The 22,561-nt window shown below is 61.9% G+C and overlaps 1 protein-coding gene across 2 annotated transcripts in view; it reads right to left on the reverse strand.

The window, feature by feature from the left end:
* Positions 1-22,561, reverse strand: part of TAF4 (TATA-box binding protein associated factor 4) — a 64,896-nt gene that overhangs the window by 12,511 nt on the left and 29,824 nt on the right. For both annotated transcript variants that reach the window (XM_082746381.1, XM_082746382.1), the window contains 13 exons: positions 15,408-15,574; positions 13,907-14,026; positions 11,396-11,518; positions 10,547-10,669; positions 8,193-8,282; positions 7,599-7,844; positions 5,379-5,526; positions 4,970-5,084; positions 2,967-3,136; positions 2,542-2,672; positions 1,733-1,858; positions 1,217-1,273; positions 701-820 (listed from right to left, as the gene is read on the reverse strand). In XM_082746381.1, coding sequence (XP_082602507.1) covers positions 701-820; positions 1,217-1,273; positions 1,733-1,858; positions 2,542-2,672; positions 2,967-3,136; positions 4,970-5,084; positions 5,379-5,526; positions 7,599-7,844; positions 8,193-8,282; positions 10,547-10,669; positions 11,396-11,518; positions 13,907-14,026; positions 15,408-15,574 — 1,736 coding nt within the window. The remainder of the gene's footprint in view (positions 1-700; positions 821-1,216; positions 1,274-1,732; positions 1,859-2,541; positions 2,673-2,966; positions 3,137-4,969; positions 5,085-5,378; positions 5,527-7,598; positions 7,845-8,192; positions 8,283-10,546; positions 10,670-11,395; positions 11,519-13,906; positions 14,027-15,407; positions 15,575-22,561) is intronic.

The following is a 22,561-nucleotide window of genomic DNA, read 5'->3' on the forward strand; positions in this document are numbered from 1 at the left end:
CAACAATGTAGAACAGAATCTTAAATGAGAAAAACACTGTCAACCCAGAATTTTATACTCAGGGAAAATATTCAAAACTGGGGGAGATGTGCTAGGCCTCACGAGTAAACAGAAGTGGAGAGAACCCCGCATCGCGTGCCGCACCTCAAGAAATGCCAGGCACCGCCCCTGGGGTGAGGGGAACACCACTGGCGCCGGCCTGGACCGGCAGCACTGGCGCTGGCAGCGGTGACCTCGTGTCCGTGGGAAAGGCCATGCGTGTTTTCTTCCAACAAGGATCGAAGCAAAAGTAACAAAACCCCGAAGTCGGGCATGTAACCATGTGAAATATCACAGGAAACTAACAAATTTTGGACAGAAACGGGCCAGAGCCCCTGTCCAGCTCAGGACTGTGTCCCATATGCTGCCCCAGAGGAGCAGGCGTCCCCGGAAGGCCACGCTTTGAAAGAGTCTGTCCATGCTCCCTCCACAGGTGGTCCAACATCACAGCACCCAGGCCCAGCCAGCGAACCTCCTCTCGGGCAGAGCTGCCAGCTCATGGCACGCCCACGAATCAGCGAGACCCGGGATGCAAGTAGCCCAAGGGGGAGCCTCACGCACAGGCAGGAGGGCCGACCCTCAGGCGTGTCTGCGACCTGCAGGGCAGAGGCAGGAAGCCCTCACAAGACCCCTGCCAGCCGGCGGCCGCGCCACAACATACCTCTGTCCCCGACCCTGGCCCCGGCGAGTCCACTTTCCTCTTCTTCCTGGGCCCGATGGCGGCGAGCGCCGTGAGGTTGGCATCGCGCTGCCGCATCTGCGCCAGCTCCTGTTGCTGCATCTTCGTTTTGAAAGAGAAACGAGGGTGTCACCTCATGACCTGACTTGTGCTTACCATGACAGCAACAGACATCAAGCGATCTTTGTCTGAATTACAATGTCTTCACTGTTCTGACTGTGACGATAAGCTGATCCTGCAACCCGAAAACCATAAAGCAAGAACAGACGCGCGTCTTGAGAAGCTCAGAAAGTAGCACATTGTGTGTGACAGACCGAAGGCTTGCAACAAGGGACCCGGTACGCGTCCAGTAGGACGCCGCGTCCACACCCTGCGAACGCCTCAGGGCTTCGGCACAGAAACGCCACCACTTCCCTCCCCGTCCTTCGGGTGGACGTTTAGTTTACGTAAGAATCCATTCCCAGGCACGGAGCAAAGACTCTGACCACAAGCGCTCACCTCTTTTGCCTTCTGTTTCAACCTTAATTGTTCCGGATCTTCTTGTCTGGATCGAGACTATTTTTAAAGTAAAAAAAAAGTTCAAATTATGACCTAAATGTCTATTATCTAATAGGCGTTCTCTTATTCACAATATAATGTCCAGATCATACGACACAACATACACTACTTTTTAAAATGCTTATTTACAGTCAGAAGATGAGAATTCAGCCTGCACGTTACAGGAAAAAACAACCATTATTGTGAAGTCTCTCCCACTAGAGAAGAGCCTGGGGCGGTCACCTCCACGCCCGCCGGGCACAGGAATCTGACAGGTGGGGGCCAGCATGGCCACCACGGCTACCACGGCCTGCACTTCAGGTCCACATCACACCCGTGGCCCCTCCTAAACCACATACATCACATCTTCTGCAGGGCCGGTCCACCAGCACCGTGCTGGCCTCCCAGAGCCCGAAGCGTGTGCGCGGGGGCCCGGGGCCCGGGGCAGGGGCCGCTCCGTGAGCTGCGGGAACTTGCCTTGGCCGCCCGCATGAGGATCTCTCTCTCCTGCTCGTCTTTCCTCTGCTTTTCAATTTGGTCGAGCTGCTCAAAGAACTTGAGCTGAGCCCGGACATCACTTGCCTGCTCGTATCTGTCGTCATCCTACAAAAAGGCAAAAACACAGTCACCAATTTGAAGAGCGGCCTGGATAGGCTGCACGCTGCCCCACCTCCCCGAGCAGGTCCCACAGAGCCTCCGTGCACCCAAACCCTGGTCCCCAGACGGGCCGGGTGCTAACAAGCTGACTAGCGAGTCTCAGGCGAGCTGGGCAGGGCTCAGAGGTGCTCCCACGGTACACGCTCCGGTATCACTTGATTTGTTATTTTAACTGCCCTGCCCACCGCACCAGCCTCACTGGGTTGGGCCCTTCCACGTAGTACTAGCGTGTGAAGGACGGACAAGGAAGGCGGACCCTGCCCCACAGCCGACCCCTGAGAGGCAGGGGACCCTCCACAAAACCAAACGAGGCAGTGGTCCGAGGCGCAGGAGCAGGTGTGAGCCTGCGCCCCTCGGGCGTGCCCCCGGCTGGCCGGCAACCGCAGGAGCGCAGGGCAGAACCGGCAGAGGCCCCACGGCCTCCGAAGCTGGGCTCACCACCTCCACCCCAGCCCCAACCCAGGCTAGACCCCTGCCGGGTGCCCTCATGCAGGCTGGGCTTCTTCCGCTGGCCGGGCACACGGCGCCAGAGATCCCTATGGGCTGAGAGTGGCGGCATCTTTCCCGACACGGAGTTCGGTGAGACACTCGTGCTGCCCCCAGCACCTGGTGCAGGAAAGCGTAGTTACCTTGTAAGAGAAGTTCTTCTGCTGAGCCGTTTCTGATATCTTTTCTACAAGGTTCTGTAGCCTCTGCTGCGTGGCGTGGGACACGTAACTCACTACATCTGGGTGCAGCTCCGTGATGCCGTGTTTTCTCCCTGGGGGTGAGCGACACTTTACAGACGCCCACGACTCACCGCCCGCAGCAACGTGAGGGCAGCCCAGGCGCACCCCTCAGAGTGGGAGGGGGTGGTCTACACCGCTGCCACTACCTGAGAACCACCGGCACCAACCGTGCAGGACACAGGCAAAAGGCAGGACAAGGCACCGGGTGTGCTCGCTGGGGCCCACACGCCCCGCTGGGAAGCCACCGCCGAGGGCAGCCCCGCATGAAGGATTACGGCCTGGCGGGCAGACCGGGGGCCTGCGAGGGCGGCAGCGCGCCCACATACCTATCTCTAAGATTCTTCTTTGTAAAGGCGCTGGTAAGAGAAAGGTCTCGTCCTTACAGGACCGTGTCAGCGTGCCCACTAATTCAGAGTTCGTGGCTAATATCCGTGCGCTTTCTTCAGACAGGTTCACTCCCGCCATCGAGGCCACATCATTGATGTCGTCGTCATCCCTTCGGAGAAGAGAACGCTGACTGAGCGCAGGCTGCGCCAGGAGGTGCCCTCGGGGGGCCTGCCCTGGGGGGACGCATGGAGAAAGCACACCGAGCCCCTCCAGGCATGTGTCCCGCCAGCTCCCGCCGGCAGTGGCGTCACCTCAACAAGGAAGCCTAGCGCTCTTCTCTCAAGGTGACACGGTTCTCCTACACAAAGACCCGCAAGGGTTAAGCTCGCCCAGGAGTCCTGGCATGAGGACGTGCACAGAGGACTCCCCTAGGCAGGGCTACGCTGAGGGAAACCCAGGAACGCTACCCTCCTAGCTTCCAGGAGTTTGTCCCAAGTGAAACCTTTCTTTAAAAAGTCAAAGAACATCAACTTATTCTTGAAACAGTCGCAGTTACGGAAAAGCGGGAGTTTGGGGCGGGAAGGGCTCTTTTCTTCCTGAAACACCTGCAGGGAAGCAGCCAACCTTCCTTCCCCCACCCCACCCCAGAACACCCCCTGGGGGCTCCCTGCGCCCACGGGCGTCATCCCCGACACAGCCGGGCGACCTCTGCAAGCAGGCCACCAGCCACGCTCACAGCCACCCCTCCGCGGGGTTCTTCAGCTTCCTTAGCCTGGAACGTTCTCCAGCCTTTCCTTGGCTCTCGTGCCCGCGACACCCGCACGGCCACAGGCCAGGCATCTTTCGGCTTGTCTGTGTCCCCGCTGGACAGCCACATCCCTTGTGACAAGAATGTCCCGCGAGCCCCGTGGAGGACTGGGTTTCCTTGGTCCCTTCCTGCCGTGCTTCGAGCTCCAGCCCTCGGGGGTCCCTGCCGGCTCCCCTGTCCTCCTAAGCTTCCCGTTTATTCATTCCCATGGGCTTGTGCTTTCCTGTCTCAGCCGGTAACTGAGTCTGTCACTACAGACATGGGCAGTGGGGAGGAGGCCCTTCCAGTGACTTCTGTCAGTTCCGGCACTGCTTTCTGACCTAACGAGATGCACCAGCAGAGACCCCAGGACCAGCCTTTCTCGGGCGTCTGGGTGGCAAGAGCAGAGCAGCTCTCAGAAGATGGGGTCTGAGCGCCAGGTGTGCTCACCTCCGATCCAGGGCACAGGGCGCCAAGCCTCTTCTCCTTCCCGTGTGCATCCAGACACTGAACCCCAAGCTCACCCCGGACCATGGGGACCGTCCTAACTCCCTTCCCTCTGCAGGAAGACACCCGGGTTCCCAGCGGCCCTTGCTCTCTTACTTCTCGGACCTGCAGGTGCGCCCCTCCCTCAGGGACGAGCTCCCCGCCCCACCGGGCACTGGCCCTCCACACCCCACTGACGCCAACCCTGCTCCACTGACCAACAGCTTCTGGGATGCCGTCTGGGAGGGGGCAGCCCCAGGAAAACCCAAGACACACGGCCTCCCCCGCGGCTTTGCCATCACCCACGTTAACCCTACAGCCTTTGTACTCTGCGTCCCTAACCTGCAGCCCCTAGCCCCGCTGCTCATCGAGCGCCCTTGGGACAGCATTTCCAGAAGTTTCCAAGTTCAAAGAAGGGCAAGGGAGGCGCTCTGCGCTATAGCACGACACACTCAGAACGCTGCAATGTGACCTCACAGCGACAGCTTTGCTGTGAACTCAGACACCGAAGGGGCGCTGCTCTGCTTCCCGCTGCGTATCTGCAGCAAACCTCCCTGCGCTGACTTTGCAGGGAAACGTGCACACGCACGTCAAAATGAAGCGTGCAAAGAGCACGGTATCGAGGTTAGAGAGGCCCTCGCTGTGGGCAAGGCCGGCCCCGGGCACAGACCCCCACCCGCTGCACAGCCTGGGGTCGCTGTGCTCAGGGCGAGCAGACCCGCTCCTTACCGAAACGAGCTGCCCCCAGGCTCCTTGAGTTTGTTTTTCTGCGCAGCAGCTGCTTGAGCCGAGACGGCAGAGAGCGCTTTGGTTCCAGGGAGCACGGCGGGCTTCACCACGGGGACTGCAGCGGAAGACACCGACGGTATACCCACCGGCACGCCACGGGCGCTGCACACGCCTCTGCGGGCTCTGAGCCCGGTGGGGGCAGCCCCGCTCACCCATCGCCACTCAGCGGCTCTCAGCGCCAGACCCACCCGAAACCGTGGGCAATGGCAGAGACTCGGGTGTCTCCTCTCCTAAAGCCCCCGGGGCAGGCAAGGCCTGGGGCAGAACCAGCGGGTCTAGCGGAGTCTGACCCTGGACCCCCCTGCCCACCAAGTCCGAGGCAGCCCCTCTGGCCCACAGGGGCCCTCACCCGGCTGCAGCTGGTTCAGCTGGATCTGCGGCGGCGCGGTGAGCACGATGCGGCTGTGCGGCTGCCGAAGCGCCACCATCGGCGTCTGCGTCAGCGTCACCTGTGGCGGCCGGATGAGCGCTCCGGGCTTGGGCGGCTGCTGGATCACCTGGGCAGAGCCGAGGGCCCATCAGCGCGTCCCCTCCCCCTCGCAGAGCCGCCAACACACACCCCAGCCCCCCGCCGGACGCCCGCCGGGAACGGGACACCCCCCCACCCCCCACCCCCCGTCAGGGACTGCAGTGGAGGTGAGCTCTCGGGGCAGAGCCGCCCATGGGGCCTGCGGTCCTGCAGTCAGTGCAGGGAGGAGGCGGGCTGACTCCACGGTCCGGCGTGGGACACACGCCTCCCCCCACTCCCCGCAGGGGGGATACAGTTGCCGGGGGCTGCAGGGCGCATCTTCCCTCCTCCACGGACTCTAAGAGGCGCACCGCCTTCTACACCAGGGGGAGGTCGGCTTTCCCAAGTCCTGCCCCGAGGGTCCCACTTGACGAAGAACTTCTCCAAATGCCTCCCCATCAGGACCTGTCTGCACACATGCAAGGCTCGCTCAGGGAGACACCCCCAGAGCAGAGTCCAGCCCCGGCCACGTCCATACTGCCCCAGATCACAAGCCCGCGCGGCGCGGCCCAGCCTGCAGCCCTGTCGGTGGGGGCACACTCCCGCCTGTGCCTCCGCTCGGGGAGCCAGCCGTCTACGGCCCTGTGGCCGGTGTAGCACCACACCCGCACACAGCAGCACTCCGAGCTTCACAGAGAAGCGCCCATCTCTAAATGCCACGAAGGCGTCCAGCTGTGTATGCACCGGACTATGGGACACTCACCGAAGGGACGGCAGTGCCCTGCAACCAAACTGTCTCCGCAACAACCCTATGAAGACCCACACCCACGGGAGAGTCAAGGCGGCTACCGCCCCGAGGTGCTGCACTTCAGGTCAGGCCATAAACTCAGGGGAGAGGCTGAGATTTACGTCTCAACAGGCTTCAAGGCAGGGAATGGGCCAGGTTCGGGCCGGACCGCACTGCAGTCCCCCACACAGCCATAGCGCGCCCGGCAGGACCAGGGAAGTGGAACGCAGAAGCGACCCTGCTGGTCGAGACGGCCCCTGACCCTAAACCACCAGCACCAGTCAGTCCGTTCACAACCACGCACCGAAGCCCAAAGCTTTCAAGGGAAGACGACGACCGACCCGGTTCTCTCTGAGACCACGCCTGTGCACAGATGAGCCCCGGTGGTCGGGGCAGCCCTACGCTTGCAAATCTCTGCCCCTCCGCCTGAAAGGGATGAAAGAGAGCCCTGACTTCTCACACACACCTTCGCGGGCCCACCCACCCCGACCCTGCACTGAAGCTCCCAGCCCTGCAGGCGAGAAGCTCTCATCCACCAGCTCCAAGCCTCCATGACCACCGTCAGCGCGAAGACAGAGGCTTTCGCCTGAGCAGGGGGCAAAGAGCCCAGCGGACGCTGCTCGCCTACTCAGTTAAGTGGCCACTACAATTAAACACGTTTTACAACCCGCTATCAAGTGACAAGGGGCCTGTGCAGTGGAGATTTTTTAACTTCAAGGAACAAAATCCCCTTGAAAGTTTAAAAACAAAAACAGCGAACTTCCTCATCTCCTTTGGGGAGCCCCGCCACCGAGCACAGTTACACGCTCTTCCCAGCAAAGACCTCCCTCCTCTAGCTGCGGAGCCCAGAGCCCTGGACCCGCGCCGTGAATCACTGACCGGCAACCTGCAGCTCTAGCCCACCGGGGCCCGAACTGTGGCTGCACAGCTGGCTTCAAGGCCACGAGACAAGACAAGAGATCCCCCACACTCTGCCTGACCACTGCCACCAGGCACACGCTGTTTCCTGACCGGGGGCCACTGCTCCTAAGCAAAGGTGACATCCCGCTGAAGAGTCCCTACAAACACACCATGTCCGTTTAAAGCCCGAACATCCCCAACGACACAGGGGACAGGCCCGTGGGTTCGGAGCCCACAGGTCTCCCTCGTCTTCCTGAGAACGAGCCCAGACTCACAGGACCTTGGCCTCCGGCTCGTGCTCAAACGGTTGGGGCAGCACCCACACCTCCCCCGCCGGAGTTCTCCTGCCTCCCGTGAGGAGGCCTCCTTGAGCCGTGGCCAAAGGCTTTAAGAGGTGGGCAGCGAGGGGTCAGGCAAGGCTCTCGCCTTCATACCAGCGGCGTGGGCTGCCCCGGCTTGCCAGCGCCAACCTGTGTGGGCTGCGTGAGGCTGATGACAGGGGGCTGGAGAGCGCTGGTCACGGTGGCTGGCGTCTTCCCGGCCGTGCGCTGGACCGAGCTGCTCAGCACCACGGCCGTGAGGGCGGTGGTGGCCTGTGAGGCGGGCGGCGGCTGCTGCTGGCTCTGCTGGATGAAGGCTGCGGAGTCGGGGGTCAGCTGTCTCAAGGCAGGCAAGCTCCTCTGGGCAGAAAGACAGATGCAGGGTTGGCGGGGCCCGGGCACCGGCACTCCTCCTCACAGACCCAGAAACCTGCTGCTCGGAGACCGAGCCGCCACTCAACCATGGGGGTGTCAGCGCCCTGATGCCCCAAGCCCCTGCTCCCCACCGGTGACCCCCCGCCCTGACCTCGTCTCCCCACCCCCTCTGCAGGCACGGGTCAGGGGTCTCCCATCGCACAGAAGAGCCTCCTGATGAGAACCTTCATGAGCATCACAGGGCACTTTCCGCCCTCAAGCCCAGCGGGGACACCACATTCCCCTCCCCCTCCACCTACCCGTGCACAAGGCCGCACGGGGCTGCACAATTACCTTCAGGAAAGGCACAAGGTAAGGTTGAGGTGAAGAATTAAGTTCGCGGTATAATCTACTAGTGAAATCCTCTGCTTCGATCTTTCCATCCTTAAAAACAAAACCACAACAACATTCTCCTGTGAACAGAAGTGAACACACACATCCCGTAATTCAGCGTGTGCTGGTGTCCTGAGTGGCAATCAGTGTCCTTTCTGCCAGGTCTTGGGTGGGAACAGAGGGGACAGCACAGGAGAAGTCAGGGACACCGTCACCAGAAGAGACAATGACCTACACCAAAGACCCACACCAAGCCTTCGGGAGGAAGCCCAGGGCACGGCAGGAGGCATGACTGTTCTAGAAACCAAGCCAGTGTGGTCTGAGGGTGGGGAGGGAAGAGAGGGAGCAGGGCTGGGACTTCACAAGCCGTCCTCGAGACAAGGCCAGCACCTGGGCCCCACGGGAGAACATGAGCTTCTGCCTGACCTGTGCCCTCTTGTCTGGCATCCGTGTCGCAAGCCCCAAGCTAACGAATGCTAATGTCAGAGAGGGAGCTGCCAGCACTATCCAGAGCGCCACAAGGGCTGTGACAAGGGCAGAACAGGGGTCCTGGCCCTGACAAGAGCACAGAGGGGAGATGGGGGTGCCGTGCCGGACCATCTGGGAAGCAAGGGACGGCGAGAGCCAGCAGCTCCTCGAGCGGCGGCTGGGGAGTGCGGACTACACACAGGGACTGCGGCTGGGGAGTGCGGACTACAGACAAGGGACTGTGGAGATGAAAGACAGAGACATTGATTTCCTTAAAAATTTTCATTAGAGGGCACCTGGGTGGCTCAGTGGGTTAAAGCCTCTGCCTGCAGCTCGGGTCATGATCTCAGGGTCCCTGCTCAGCGGGGAGCCTGCTTCCCCCTCTCTCTCTGCCTGCCTCTCTGCCTACTTGTGGTCTCTCTTTCTGTCAAATAAATAAATAATATATTTTTAAAAAAATGTCATTAGAAGGTGGAATTGTTACAAATATAGCAAAGAGCCAGGAATTCTTGTTTCTCTTGGGAGGTAAGATCAGTTTTCAATCTCTAAGTTCCCTGAAAATATTTAAGCCCACGGTCTGAAAGAATCATGTTCCTGCAGGAATGTAACAGCTTTCCTTCCGGACAACACCTCGCACGGGCTACGAGCAGGGCACAGGGCCACCCCTCAGAGGAGCCAGAGGCATCTCTGAGAATGACTGTCTCTCAGCTCGTCACCCCAGGGGCAAGGGTCTCCCCTTTGCCACCCACTCTCGGGTGGCTGCACCGGGAAGGAAGGCCCGGCGAGCCCAGAACCTGAGCTGAAACCCCAGCAGCACAGACAGAAAGGTTCACAGCCCAGACCTCGGAGCACCAGGTTTCGTCAACAAAGGGGCTACAAGGAGAGAGAAGAGCAAGGAGGGACCATCGGGCCGAAGGAGACAGCGCTGGGCACGGCGCCCATGGCTGACGGAGCCGCGGCTGGAGCGGCCGCAGGCAGCGGGGGAGGCAGCCAGGACCGTGCGTGGCAGCCAGGCTCTCGAGGGCCCCAGGGGGTCCCTATGCTGCTGCGCCGATCACCTGTGGCAGGGGTCTTTAACAAGGGCCCGTCCCTGCCGCGTCGTGTGTGGGCCTGGGAAGGAGGGGCGGCAGGCAGGGGGCACAGCAGCTGCAAGATTGGGTCTGACTCAGTCACTGGGGAAGCCTGGAGACGGGACACGTGGCCTCACAGACTCTGCTTCCCACCTGTGGTGGGTTTGCAAATCTCCATCTTAGACACTAGAGCAGACATGAGAGAAAGCCTGTAAAACACCCTCTATCAGGTGCATTTTAAAAATGCTCCTGAGGGGGCGCCTGGGTGGCTCAGTGGTTTAAGCCGCTGCCTTCGGCTCAGGTCATGATCTCAGGGTCCTGGGATCGAGTCCCGCATCGGGCTCTCTGCTCAGCAGGGAGCCTGCTTCCCTCTCTCTCTCTCTCTCTGCCTGCCTCTCCGTCTACTTGTGATTTCTACTTGTGATTTCTGTCAAATAAATAAATAAATAAAATCTTTAAAAAAAAAAAAAAAATGCTCCTGAGGCCGACCAGACACCTTCCAGGACACCTTCCAGTGGCCATCAATGGGGCCTGCTCTCTGCGAGTGGATGCCCCGGGCAGCAGGCCAGGCTGGCGATCGCCAAGGTTGCATGGGGTCGGGGTGCGGGGCACAGGCCCCCACGGCAGCCTGCCTGTGAGGTCCCCAGACAGCCAGCCCAGGCTGAGCGCCCGGCAGGGCCACGCACACCTGCGGCGGGACGTCCCCTGCTCGGTGCCCGCCCCGCCCCGTGTGTCCCCCAGACGCGCTCAGGCTGGGGCTTGGGGCTGGGCTCTTACCAACAGGCTCTGAACGAGCTCCTTCACGTTAGCGGCGGTCTCCGTGGACTGTTTGCCAGACGAAGCCAGCTTTATTAGCGTAGACAGGAAATTTTTACATTTCTTCACGTTTTCCATGGTTTCCTGGATCCAAGTTAAAAAGACCCGAGTGAAGGAGCGGTGAGGCGGGTCTCCAGCGCGGCCCCGGCAAATGGAAACGCGTGTCCGCGTCCACGAAGCATGGACTTCTTCCCCAGAAAGTGCAGGACTCTCGCGAGGCTGCCGGTGAGGTCGGCTCGCCAGCCGAGGGCACGGTGACGTCCGCGCCCGCTCGGCCGGCAGCTCGACCCTCGGAATGCTAAGTGGGAGAACCCCCGCGGCCGGGACCGAGAGGGACCCGCAAGAAGTTCCGCACAACGCCGCGGCGCCGTACAGAAAAGCTCCTCTCTAAGCACACACTATAAGGGATGAAATTAAACTCAGCTACTGAAGAGAACGGAAAGTGCTGGGCAGCAAAATGAGAGAAGGGAGCCCAATAAAGTCCAACCCCGGGGGCCAGAGGACGCTCGAGACACTGTGTGACTAAAGGGAACGCGGCACTGCTCCACAGACGGCGGCCTCCGTACAGTCCACGGGCCCTGTCCTCAAAGGCCACTGCTAGGGCTCCTCTCACGGTGGACTTCTGCACAGCCTGAAAGCCTAGCAAGGGGACAGGGCCTGCCCGCTGCCCCTCTGAGGCCGCTGCCCTCACACCCCACCTTGAGGAGGCCAAGGTCCCCAGGCCCAGGAGGAAGGGAGGCTGTGGGCAGGCGGACGAGGGCAGCAGGAGCCCCGAGGCGCCTCTCTCCCACCCCCGAAGGGGGCACTCACCGTGGCAGCTGTGGAGGTGGTAGTGGCCCCTGGGACCGTTCGCTGAGGTGTCCCCGTCTGCTGAACAGCCGTCGCCGTCCCGAGGGACGCCGTCTGGGCCGCGCCACCCAGAACCAGCTGAGGCTACAAGAGTCCAAGATGCGAGGTGAGCACAGGCGCTGCGGACACGGGCCTCACGTGCCCAGAAGGAAACCAGACCCCACAGCAGGCAGAGCCCCAGACAGGAGCCCCCAGGGCCCCAGACCCGCACGCTGAGGAAAGGGAGACGGCGCGCCTGGCCGGGGAAGCGAGCCGGGAAGCCCAGCATGGCCCAGCAGGGCCCAGCCTGGTGTACGAGCCGCCCTCGTAAATCAGCTTTTCCCCCAGAAACGAAAAGCCAAACAGAGAAACTACAGCTGAAAATGTGTCACCTGACTCGTGCAAAGGCCAGACACAGGGAAGGCTGGGGATGCGAGGTGGTCACCAGCGTCACCTCGGGGCAGGTGGCGGGGGGCAGGCAGCACCTCCGCCACCTGACCGGCCACTGTGCTCTGCATCAGCGGGTCTCGTCGAGAAACATCAGGGAAAGGGGCTTTCAGAGTGGACGTGTGCTGGAGGGGAGCAGGTGTGAGCAGGGGCAGCGCGTGACTGAACACACTCACGGAAGCCAAGGCCGGCTGGACACCGACATCGCCGGCGACACGAACTGCAGCCCTGGGGAGCCCCGAGGTTTCCTTCCACGTGAGACACCGCGAGAGTATTCACTGGTTTGTCTCACTAGACACATCTGACTCATAAACATAGCCTTGCACGTCCCTCCAACTTTGTCAGCACCACCTTCTCGCGGCTTCTGCTCGGGGACTCAGCGTCCCCGAGCACAGCTGTGTGCAGCCTGTCCGCTCCGCCACAGTGCCCGCCAGCTCGGCCAGCCCCAGCACAGTCCGCCCAGCCCCAAGGGATCCCGGCTGCAGACTCTGGTCTCCAGCGACGAGTGTGAGCAGGAGGAGATGGCAAGCTCACTCCTCACGGCCCGTGTCCTCTGTCACACACAGCACCGCTGCAGCCAGAACCGCCGCACGCTACAGAGGAAGAAAGCATGGCGGGCCACACCAAGCAGCTGGCTCCGGGCAGCCAGGGGGACAGGGGTTGCTTCTTGATGCCCACAAAGAGCCCAGGCACCTCCATCCTGTCGGGGTTTCCCTCTACCTCAAGATAAACCCCTCACTCTCTCTTCCAATGGCCTGGCACATCCGCGTTTCCCTGTAGGGTGCAGAGATGGGGCCTGCCTACTTCGATCAGTCACTTTCCACTCAATGTGATGCCAAACACACCACGAGCTTCAGGACCTTGTCAGAAAAGTGGCCTCACGCTGTAACTGCAACTCAGACGTGCCCAACAGACAGAGCCCGGCATGCGGACAGCGAACCAAAGAAGCGTCTGGAGCGCTCCAGCCACACGCAAGGCCACCACGTAGCTCTGGGGGCTCCTCCCGCTGCCTCGGACAGCAACGTCTCCCACGCGGACACCAAACGGCACAAGACAAGAAGCCGCCGGAGGGACAGGAGCCCCGGACCACAGCCACCTCCCGGACACCCCGCACCCCGGGGCTCCCATCTCGGACTGCTCTCGGGAAGCGGGAACAGAGCCTACCCCGAGCACCACGCTGGGGACGCACAGCAACAAGCGACGGCCGCGCAGTCCCGGCGCCCGGCGCCCGGCAGACACCCGGCACCGAGTGGTAAAGCTGAAAACCCCGCACGTGTGGCGGACACGCACGAACACCTTCAGAGCAGAACCGCTCAGAACCATGCGCCTTCGAGCGGCTCTGACCTCGCCACCCAGAGCTGCGGCTATGATGCGCGGCCGGCCTCGCCGGTGCACGGTCGCCCTTCTCGGCTTTCCAGATCAGAGGCTGAGCCGTCGGCATTAGCCAAACCACCCAAGCGGGCTCGGGGCCTCCTCGGGAGCACCCGCCCCCCCCGCAGCTGAAGACACCATTTTAAGAACAAAGATGCACACGAACCCCAGCAGGCCGACTCGGAGCGTCTCGGGAACCGGGCTTCGTCCCTGGCAGAGGGCATGGGCTGGGGGGGGCTGGGGGCAGGGCAGCCAGGTGGCCAGCACACAGGCCACGGCCAGTTCTGGAAGCCCCTGACTCCTCACGTGACACACCTGAGCAACGGGAACCCCGTTCCCCAATGGGACCCCATCCTCGCCCCCGCACAGACAGGGCGACGAGAGCCGGGCCCGCACCGTCTGCACCACGGGTTCCTCGGCCTCACAGGTGCCTCAACCAAGCGTCAACAAGCGACGCGTCTCATCACACCTCCGGCAGAGCGGGAAGCTTTTCAACTCGCTGCCACTAGGAAAATCCACGTGGCTCCAAAGAAAAGGAACCCTGACCTGTCCTTTCTCAGCACTGGGAGAAAACACGCCGTCTTCAGGACGCCGGCCTCCCGAAGCTCAGCTCAGCACCCAGCACGCGCCCCGCGAGGCCCTGCCAGCACCCCCACCGCGCCCGCGGCCCCTCACCTGCACTCCGGGCGAGCGCTGCAGCGCCGTGGTGGGCGGAACCGTCGTCTGCGCCTGAGACACTGGCTTGATTATGGTCGTCGGGGTCACCTGCCGCGCAATAATGGAGGTCCCAGGTGCCTGAGAAACAAGTGAGCGTCGTCTGACAGGAGCAACGAGGGACAGCGACTTCTGCGGCCTGCACGGCGGGCTCCCCGCCCTGGCACAGACCCGCACACCGCGGCACATCAGGCCTCAAGCTACGGTCGCCAGCAGGTCTACCCCAACTCGCAGCGCTTCTTAGCAGAGGAAAAGCATGTGACCGGCCACGTGCGTACTGTGACACGTGTGCAGTGACAGAGCTATCGCTGGGCCTCCTCAGCCAAGTCTACCAGCCACGGGCTGTCAAGAAAGCAAGGATCCGGAACCGTCCCTGGGTGCGCCTCCTGCACGCCTGTTCACAAGCACTAAGGAACCAAGAAGCACGTGTCCCCTGCGTGGGGGGGGGCCAGAGCGCTGCAGACTAGGAGGTAAAGGAGCGACCGGGCGACCCACTGACACCTCAAGTCAAGGGGAAGGCGGCACGAGGCCCGAGCGGGTGGCACGGGCGGTCGGACTAGAGCGTGCACCTGGCTTCCCACGACCCCAAGGGCCTGGGGCGCACTGCTCTCAGCTGTCCCCGGTATTCAGCGACGGAGCACCACATGGCTCTCTCAGCCCACCCAAGGCCTCTGTCTGCACCGTGGGCCTTCACCACCATGGGGACACAGCCAGTATCACAGGGATGTCGAGCCCCCGCCGGTGTCCACCTCAGGTACTCACTGGCCCACTAGTCAGAACAACAGACTCACAGCCCCAGCAAAAAGGGTCTGGGAGGGGCGCCTGGGTGGTTCAGTGGGTTAAGCCGCTGCCTTCGGTTCAGGTCATGATCTCAGGGTCCTGGGATCAAGCCCCACATGGGGCTTTCTGCTCAGCAGGTAGCCTGCTTCCCTTCCTCTCTCTCTGCCCGCCTCTCTGCCTACTTGTGATCTCTCACTGTCAAATAAATCAATAAAATATTTAAAAAAAAAAAAAAAGGGTCTGGGAGACAGAGACATGAGCAGCGTGCCAGCACGCACTCAAACGGAAGCCGGGGTGTGGACAAGACGTGTCAGCACTGGGGGACCGTGCCCCCACCCAGGTCTCCGGGTAGAGATCCCTGAGCTAACCCCAAAGGCCTAACACATGTGGAGGGGAGGCGTACAACCTCCTGATGCCCCCACGTGCCTCCGCAACAGGAAAAGCTGACGTACGCGGCGTTCACTTTGCAGAAGGGGAGACTGAGGCACAGGAGGTAGAGTCACAGCAGAGGACAGGACTGGACGGAGTCCAGGCCACCAAGCCACGGTTTCGCGGAGCACGGATGCAGCACCAGCTCCCTGAGCCTCCCAATGGAGGGCGGCATGTGGCCGCCCCTCTCTGCCCTCACAGGACGCCTGCAGACTCCCCAGGGGCCGCCACCACCCGGCACGCATGCACTCACCTGGACGGTGGAGATCTGGACGGGAGGGGCACTTGTGGGGGTCGCGGGGCGGGCCGCCATGCTGGTCTGGGGCTGGGTCTGCACGTGGGCCTGGGCCTGCATCTGGGCCAAGGCCTGCTGGGGGATCATTAACAACTGCCCGTTCTCGCTCCGCACGAGGACCATACCTGGGGACAAAGGAGACGTGGCGTCAGGAGACAAGCCGCCTGCACACGGCCGGTGAAGGGGCCGACCCTGTCACTGGGCAGCCTGACAGCTCGGAGAAGCAAGCAGAAGCCATAAGCCAGACAGAGTCTCTGAACTTCGAAGCCCACTTGCCAGTGAAGACAGCCTCCGAGACGGGAGAGCACGTGAGGTTTCTCCATGGGACTCCAGCAGCAGGTGAGTCTTCCTTCCAGCAGTCAGCCCGGCAGCAAAGCCTCTGCCGGCCACACCACCTGCCCCATGGCCAACGGCACCGGCCTGCAGCAAGGGCCACGCACCCTCCAGGGCGGAAGCCAGCGGCAGGGCCCCACGGCCAGGCACCATCCACACCAGGACGGCCACGCACTCACGCCACGACTCCCGGCTGCGGCCAGGATCCTAGGGCAGCAGGAGTCGTGGAAGCAACCGGTTCCTCGGCCCCTCCTCCATCACTTCTCCTGCCCAGCGGGCTGGGCTGGGCCCTGAGAGGCACAGTCCGCCCACGGCCGAGGGTCCTACGAACCCTGGAGCAAGCAGTCCTCCTTGGAACAGGACTTCCTCCCGGGTGCGGGGGCGGCACCGCGGCGGAAGCTAACCTGGGCACCCCACACGCGAACACAGAGACGGCGGGCAGGCTCACTTCCCGGGGCTGCAGCTACGTCACTGGAAACAAGGCCCGCCAGTCAGATCTGGCATTCATCTCCGCTTCGAGAACCAGCGAACAATTACGTTGTCGATTCCACGAGAAATAGTCTGCTTTTGTGTCAAACTCTTCCGTTTCCCAAGACAGAGTACGTAAGGAGCAGCACACTCCTGCTCACGCAAGGCCTGCAGAAGCCCAGGGCAGTGATGCCCCAGCAGGAAAGGACGCGTCTCCGCTGCGGACAGGACTGAGGCGGCTCTCCCCAAGAAGGAAGGGCTGCCCGAGAGCCTCCCGCGAGCCTCACACCACGCAGCGTCAGGACTTTCCCTCCTGTACCGAACCGGAGCCCGAGCCACCCCAGGGAGGCCACGAGGAGCCCCTGAACCTCTGGGCCCTGGCTCCTTCGACAGCCAGAGGGACATGGAAACTTGACAGCCTCCTCCTGGGCTCCCATCTAAGACCCCCGATCCAGAGGAACCACATTTAGGCCACAAAAGCCTCCCTCTAAAACCCCCTTCTACGGTAAACCACGCTGAAATCTAACAACAAAACAAAACAAAAACTGGCGGCCGCGAGCGACCCACCGTGAAGGCTCCCGGCCGAGGAGCCCGCGAGCACACCGCGGAGCCAGAGAGCGCGGCCCGGCCATGTCCTCCAGAGCCAGCCTCCCAGGACCGCCGTCCCTTGTCACCAGTCGCTCTTCCGGCCGGAGACCCCGCTCCTTCCCCGCACGGACTCCTCCGGAAGCTAGTGGCTGAGGCCGCGGGGAAGGGACGAGGGACATCGCCCCCACGTCAGGCGGGTCAGTGCCACGGCGATGCGCGTGCCCCCGGAGTCAGCCGCCGCTCTACTCCAAGCGCCACCTCCACGAAGCTTCACACAAGATTTGAGTAAAAAACAGTCACACGACAGCCACGGGACCAGAGCGGTGGAGCACAGGGGGCGCGCCAGGCGCCAGAGCAGTGCGAGACGGCCACCGCTGTGCAGCGTGCCCGTGGTGACAAGCCAAGTCAGAGAGGGAAGCGACCCGGGGACCCTCCGCAGATGACGTCACCTCAGGCTGGCACTCAAAGTACATCCGAGTGGGGACGTAAGCAGACAAGGGAGAGTGACAGATGCAACTGCAGAGAAGGGGAGGCAACTGCTCCGAAGTGACCGGCCACACAGCCACAGCGAGGCCCCGAGCGACCGTGACCCCGAGGACAGCCACACGGCTCCAGAGGCCGAGGGGAGGCCATGTGCACGTGGGGACGGCGTGGTGCTGGGCACACGCTGCCTCCCAGGCCCCCGGCTATGCTGCGCCACCCTCCCCGGCCAGACGGAGAGCACGATGGCCCGACAATCACAGCGCCGACGGCCGCGTCAAACTTCATCCAACGCCACACTTGAACGACACAATCTCAGTCCCGGATCTTGTAAACTCCCGCTGTGATCACTCATGTCAAACAGACAAGCTGCTGGGCGGCATCTATTCTTGCAAAGACCAAGAAACATAACTCTGTCTCCAAGTCAGCCCCGGGAGGCCACCCCCTGCCCACCCCTCTGCTAACGCAAGACGGGTTCAGGGAGGGGCTCCCATGGGTGTGGCCCACTGTCCCCTTACAGATGGGGCCCCCGAGGCCAGCATGGAGCCAAGAGGGACCACCTGACACACCACAGTGCCTCCTTCGCAAACACGACGGAACCGCGCTCGGCACACACACGCCCTCGATGCCCAGAGCAGGACCGCCCACCACGCACTTCCCCGCCGGGGCGCAGACACAGAAAACACTCCTTTCCTTTCTGAAGACCCTTCAGAGCCTGTCCGGCCAAGGTGGCCAACCCCAGGAGGCAGGAGGCAGTTCACAGACAAGTCAGGAGCCACGGGCGGGCCTCCGCTCAGGACACGCAGCCCGTCTGCACGAGCCGCCATCCCGATCAAACAGACAGAAAAGAATTCGGGTGCTCTCTTTTCATAACGGTAATGCCCTGCTGGGAACAGCACGTCTGTGCAGCAAACCTGAGAAACGCAGAGACGCACCGGACAGCAGAGATCTGAAATCCCGCGCCCTCCAGCCACCGTGCACACGGAAGACCTGTGCCCGGCCAGGGGACGAGAACACAGGCCGCGGCCACTCGTGCCGTACGTCGTGCCCACGTCACTGAACACGCTTCAAAAACAGAGTTTCCAGGAGCTCCGCGATACTTCATCCAAGACAAATGTATAATGTCTTTATTGCTTACGCTATGGGGCTATTTTCTGGGTTTCGCTGCTGTGAAAGCTCAGATTTTAAAATCACCAAGCACCGCGTCGGCGCCCACCAGCAGCTCCAAGGGCCACGCGGTCTGGCAGAGCCCGGGTCTCCCACGCTCAGCCGCACGAGACCCTGGCACCAGGTGTGGGGGAGGCCGGGACACCCCACGCGGGCTGTCCCCACCGCCTCTCCCGCCACGCAGCGTGGAGCAGACGGCCAGCTCTTCAGAACGGACCCCATCCTTCCCTCAAGCACCACAGTTTAAGATAAACTCAAGGTTTTTACCAAATGTTACAGTTTCCGTGATCCCTTTCATACCAACAGTTTTTACTGTATTTTTAACCAAAATGTAGGTCAGCCAGAGCTACACTACAAATTAAACGGGCATTTCGGACTCGCCTGGGAACCTCCACCTGGAAGACATCACTTCAGGGGAGCGCCTCCGCACAAGCTCCGGGAGCTGCGGGCGCCACCCGTCCCCCCCGCCTGGCTGGCCAGGGCCGGCCACGCCCTTCACACGCAGGCCTGGGAGGCCACCTCCCTCGGGGGGACGGCTGGGGCTGTGATGACAGGAGCAGGGAACGGTCGCCCGGCTGAGAGGGACCAGACCTCTGCCCTCACCTTCACTGCCATGAGGGTCTCCAGTGCCCTGTTATCTGCCAGACAAGGACGAGAGTCCACGAAGACTGAAAAGGCAAAACCCTCCCCAACTACCCACGTGCCAAATGAAACTGTCCCCCAAGCCAGAACCAGGACAGGAGCCGAGGAAAGGGGCAAAGCTCAGTCCGAAAACCAGCGGCGGGCTTCACTTCCGAGAGCCGCACACACCACAGTCAGAACCACGAGGAAGAGCCTGGGAGGGTGCGGAGGGCCAGGGACCTTCTGGCCCCAGGCTGTGGCCACAGAAGCAGGAGGAATGTCCCCGAGGCCCAGGATCCCAGGGTAACGGCCCTGGGCCCTGCTGCCACACCGCAGCCAATGCGGACACTGGTAAAGCTGACGTAAATCATGGCCCGAGAAGTTCCTCTTGCTCCCGTGGCTCTCTGCCTCTGAAACGCGCGAGGGAACCGTGACTCCAGGAAGTGGGGGAGCGGGGCTCGGGCACGCAACTGGACGGGGCTCTTGTGTCCTGGCCCAACACCCCACCTCCCCGGTCCAGTGTGGAGGGGACAGCACACACCAGCTGCGCCCAACTGCGCTGCTGCTGAGGGATGCTGGGGCGCTGGTTGCAAAGGATCCACATGTGAGCCACGACCAGGACCTCGGTCCCAGGGCTTCAGTCCTTCACAAGCAGCTGCCCAGGGCCGCAGCCTCGCCACACTTGCCCAAACCGCACCAAGCTGACCATCATTGCTGGGAAACTGCCCCTGGGCTCCTGCAGTGCCGACAGTGCGATGCTGGATGCAGTGCATGCTGCGGAGTGACCTCGGGGCATCTGTGTGCACGGGGCATCATTCTTTCAAAGCCTGCTTAGTGTCGTAAAGCAGCATGTTTTCATCTCTGCGTGCATGGGAGCAAGTCAAGGCTCACAGCAGGAGCGGCACGGGAGGGAACGTGGTTGCTCGAGGGTGAGGAGCACTGACATTACTGCGTTTCTGATCGCCAGCGGAAGATGAAGCCTCTGACCCACTTCATGTTCTAGCACGTGCGGCGCCTGCACACACAGACGTCATTGTCACAAACCTTAGGGCACCCGAGCACACTGAAAACCACAAACGCGGCTGGGAAAAGAAACGCGGCGGGGGACAGAGCAAAGAGCTTCGCCAGGCCTCGCTCCCGGGCTGGGAAGCCAGCGGTTAGGAAGCCAGGTCTCCCCAGCTCACAAGCAAGCAGCGCAACCCACCAGTACCCCAGCCGCCCTCCATGGGGAAGCGGACAGGCTGATTCTAAAACTCGCAGACAAAGCCACGGTCCCACAGTCACCAAACCACCACAAGAAAGAGCGAAGTTGAGGCCAACACGGCCGGTTTCTACGACGTGCTAGAAAGCCGCAGAGAAGGAGGCGGGTCAGCGCGGGCACCACGCTGGAACAGACCAACGGAGCCGAACGGAGTCCAGAAACAGGCCCGCACAAACTCGGACAACCGATGCTCTCTGGCAAAAGTACAAAGGAATTCAACGGGCAAAGGACAGTCCTTCAGCAAACAGGGAACAAGGGAACCTCCAGAGGCACAAAGCACGGACTTGGACCCCTGCCTCACGCCGTCTACCGAGAGTGACTCACAATGGATCCCAGGCCTAATGTAATAAGCTCTAGAACTCTAAATTTCTGGAAGAAAACAGGGGAAAAGTCTTTGTGGACCGTGGATTAAGCAGAGAGAGTCTAGACACAACCCCAAAAACAGAACCCATGGACACAAACCGGTAAGGCAGACGTCACAAGATGAAACACTTCCGCCCTCGAAAAACACCAAGGGAATGAGAGACCACGGGGCGGAAGGAAGTCCTCGTGAGGCGCACGTCCAAGCAAAGGCATCCACAACACGGAATCCTCCGAAAAATGGGCAGCAGACGCGAAGAGACATTTCACCAAAGGCAACAGACAGCAAACCCGCGCGTGAATCAGCCCACCCGGTGGGTCCCCTGACACGCCTGCCACCTCAGGGGTGGCTGACTCCTCAGTCACAGTGTGACTCAACACACCTGCCACACGGGCGAAGGCAGGACACATCCACCCCACGTGCCCGATGTGCCCGATGCTGCTGGTGTGCATGCGTCCTGCAGCCCCCCGCGACGACCCGCACACCCCGCAGCCCCCCGCGACGTCCCGCACACCCCGCGCCACAGTGCCATGCCCGCGAGGTGCTCCCCCTCACGACGTCTGACCCACAGTCATCCGCAGCAGCTCTATGTGTGAGAGCCAAACACGGGGAACCCAAAACTGCAGGTGAGAGGCGGCAACTCCGGCTTACCCGTAGCACAGGGCACAGGCCACAAGGGCGTCGACGCGCGAGGACACGCAGCGGCGCTCTCAGCCTCCCTTGACGGCGCATGGATGGTTCGGAGCCCTCCTGCCCAGCGGCTTTCGGTGGCTTCCCACGGCTCCTGGGTAAGGCTGCCCTCCCACGGCGGCCTCCCTCTGCAGCCTCACCTCGGAGACGCCGGCTGCAGAGCCCCTGCCCACCACAGGGGCCTCGTTCTGGAACGTTCCTGTTTGCCCGCTGCCTCTGGAGCCAGCTCGAGGCCCACGTCCCCAGGACCACCCACACCTCCTCAGGTGAGCCCGTCTCCCAGGCTCCACCCCAGTGTCTGTGGCTCCCAGAGGCTGTGTCCCCTCCATGTAAGCTCCCTGGGGGCAGGACCGACCCACACAGGCCGTCTTGCAGGGCCTGCTCCAGGAGGCAGGAGGAGAGAGGGGCTCCCAGCCGCCGCACTCCGCAGACCAGCTGCAAACAAGCCCACCAGCGTGACAGCCACCGGCCAAGAAAAACAAGATCGGGGGCTGGCATTCTCTGTGGTTGACGCGCACATAGAGAACCGGTTCTCTGTGCTGTTGATGCTTTCAAACGCTAAAGGTTACGGGAACTATCTGAAACGTTTGATGTAAACAAGACACCAGACCTGGGGTGCGCACAGCGTGACAGAGTTGCCAACGACGAGGTCGTGCACCTGAAACGCACAGAAGCCCATGCGCCCACCCCACGCCCGTGAGGGCAGAGACACAGAACGGCCCCAGGGCAGGCAGGCCACGGCTGAGGCTCGGTCAGGACGCCGGCGCACGGCACGGCCCCTCTCCCAGGCGTCCTGCCGAAGCTCAGGACGGCAACGGCTGGCACTCTCCAGATGCTGCGTTTACGAGCCTCACCCAGATGTGCACACGTGCGGGCACGCAGCCCGGCAGAGCCGCCTGCCAGGGGACGGGCTGGCGAAGGAGACCGCGGATGGGGGACGGGGTGGGGTCTTCCCTCAGCAAACGTGTCCACACAGGCTGAACTTTGGTAATGAACAAAATTTTGTCCAAAAAGTTGACTAAGTTACCTATGGCCACAACTGTCTCACAGACTTTAGAAAAGCGGCCAAGGGGCGCCTGGCTGGCTCCGTCCCTCGAGCACGCGTCTCCTGATAGAGGGTCACGCGTTCAACCTACCTTGCGT

The sequence above is a fragment of the Mustela nivalis genome, assembly GCF_964662115.1.
Source record: "Mustela nivalis genome assembly, chromosome: 8".
Taxonomy (NCBI): domain Eukaryota; kingdom Metazoa; phylum Chordata; class Mammalia; order Carnivora; family Mustelidae; genus Mustela; species Mustela nivalis.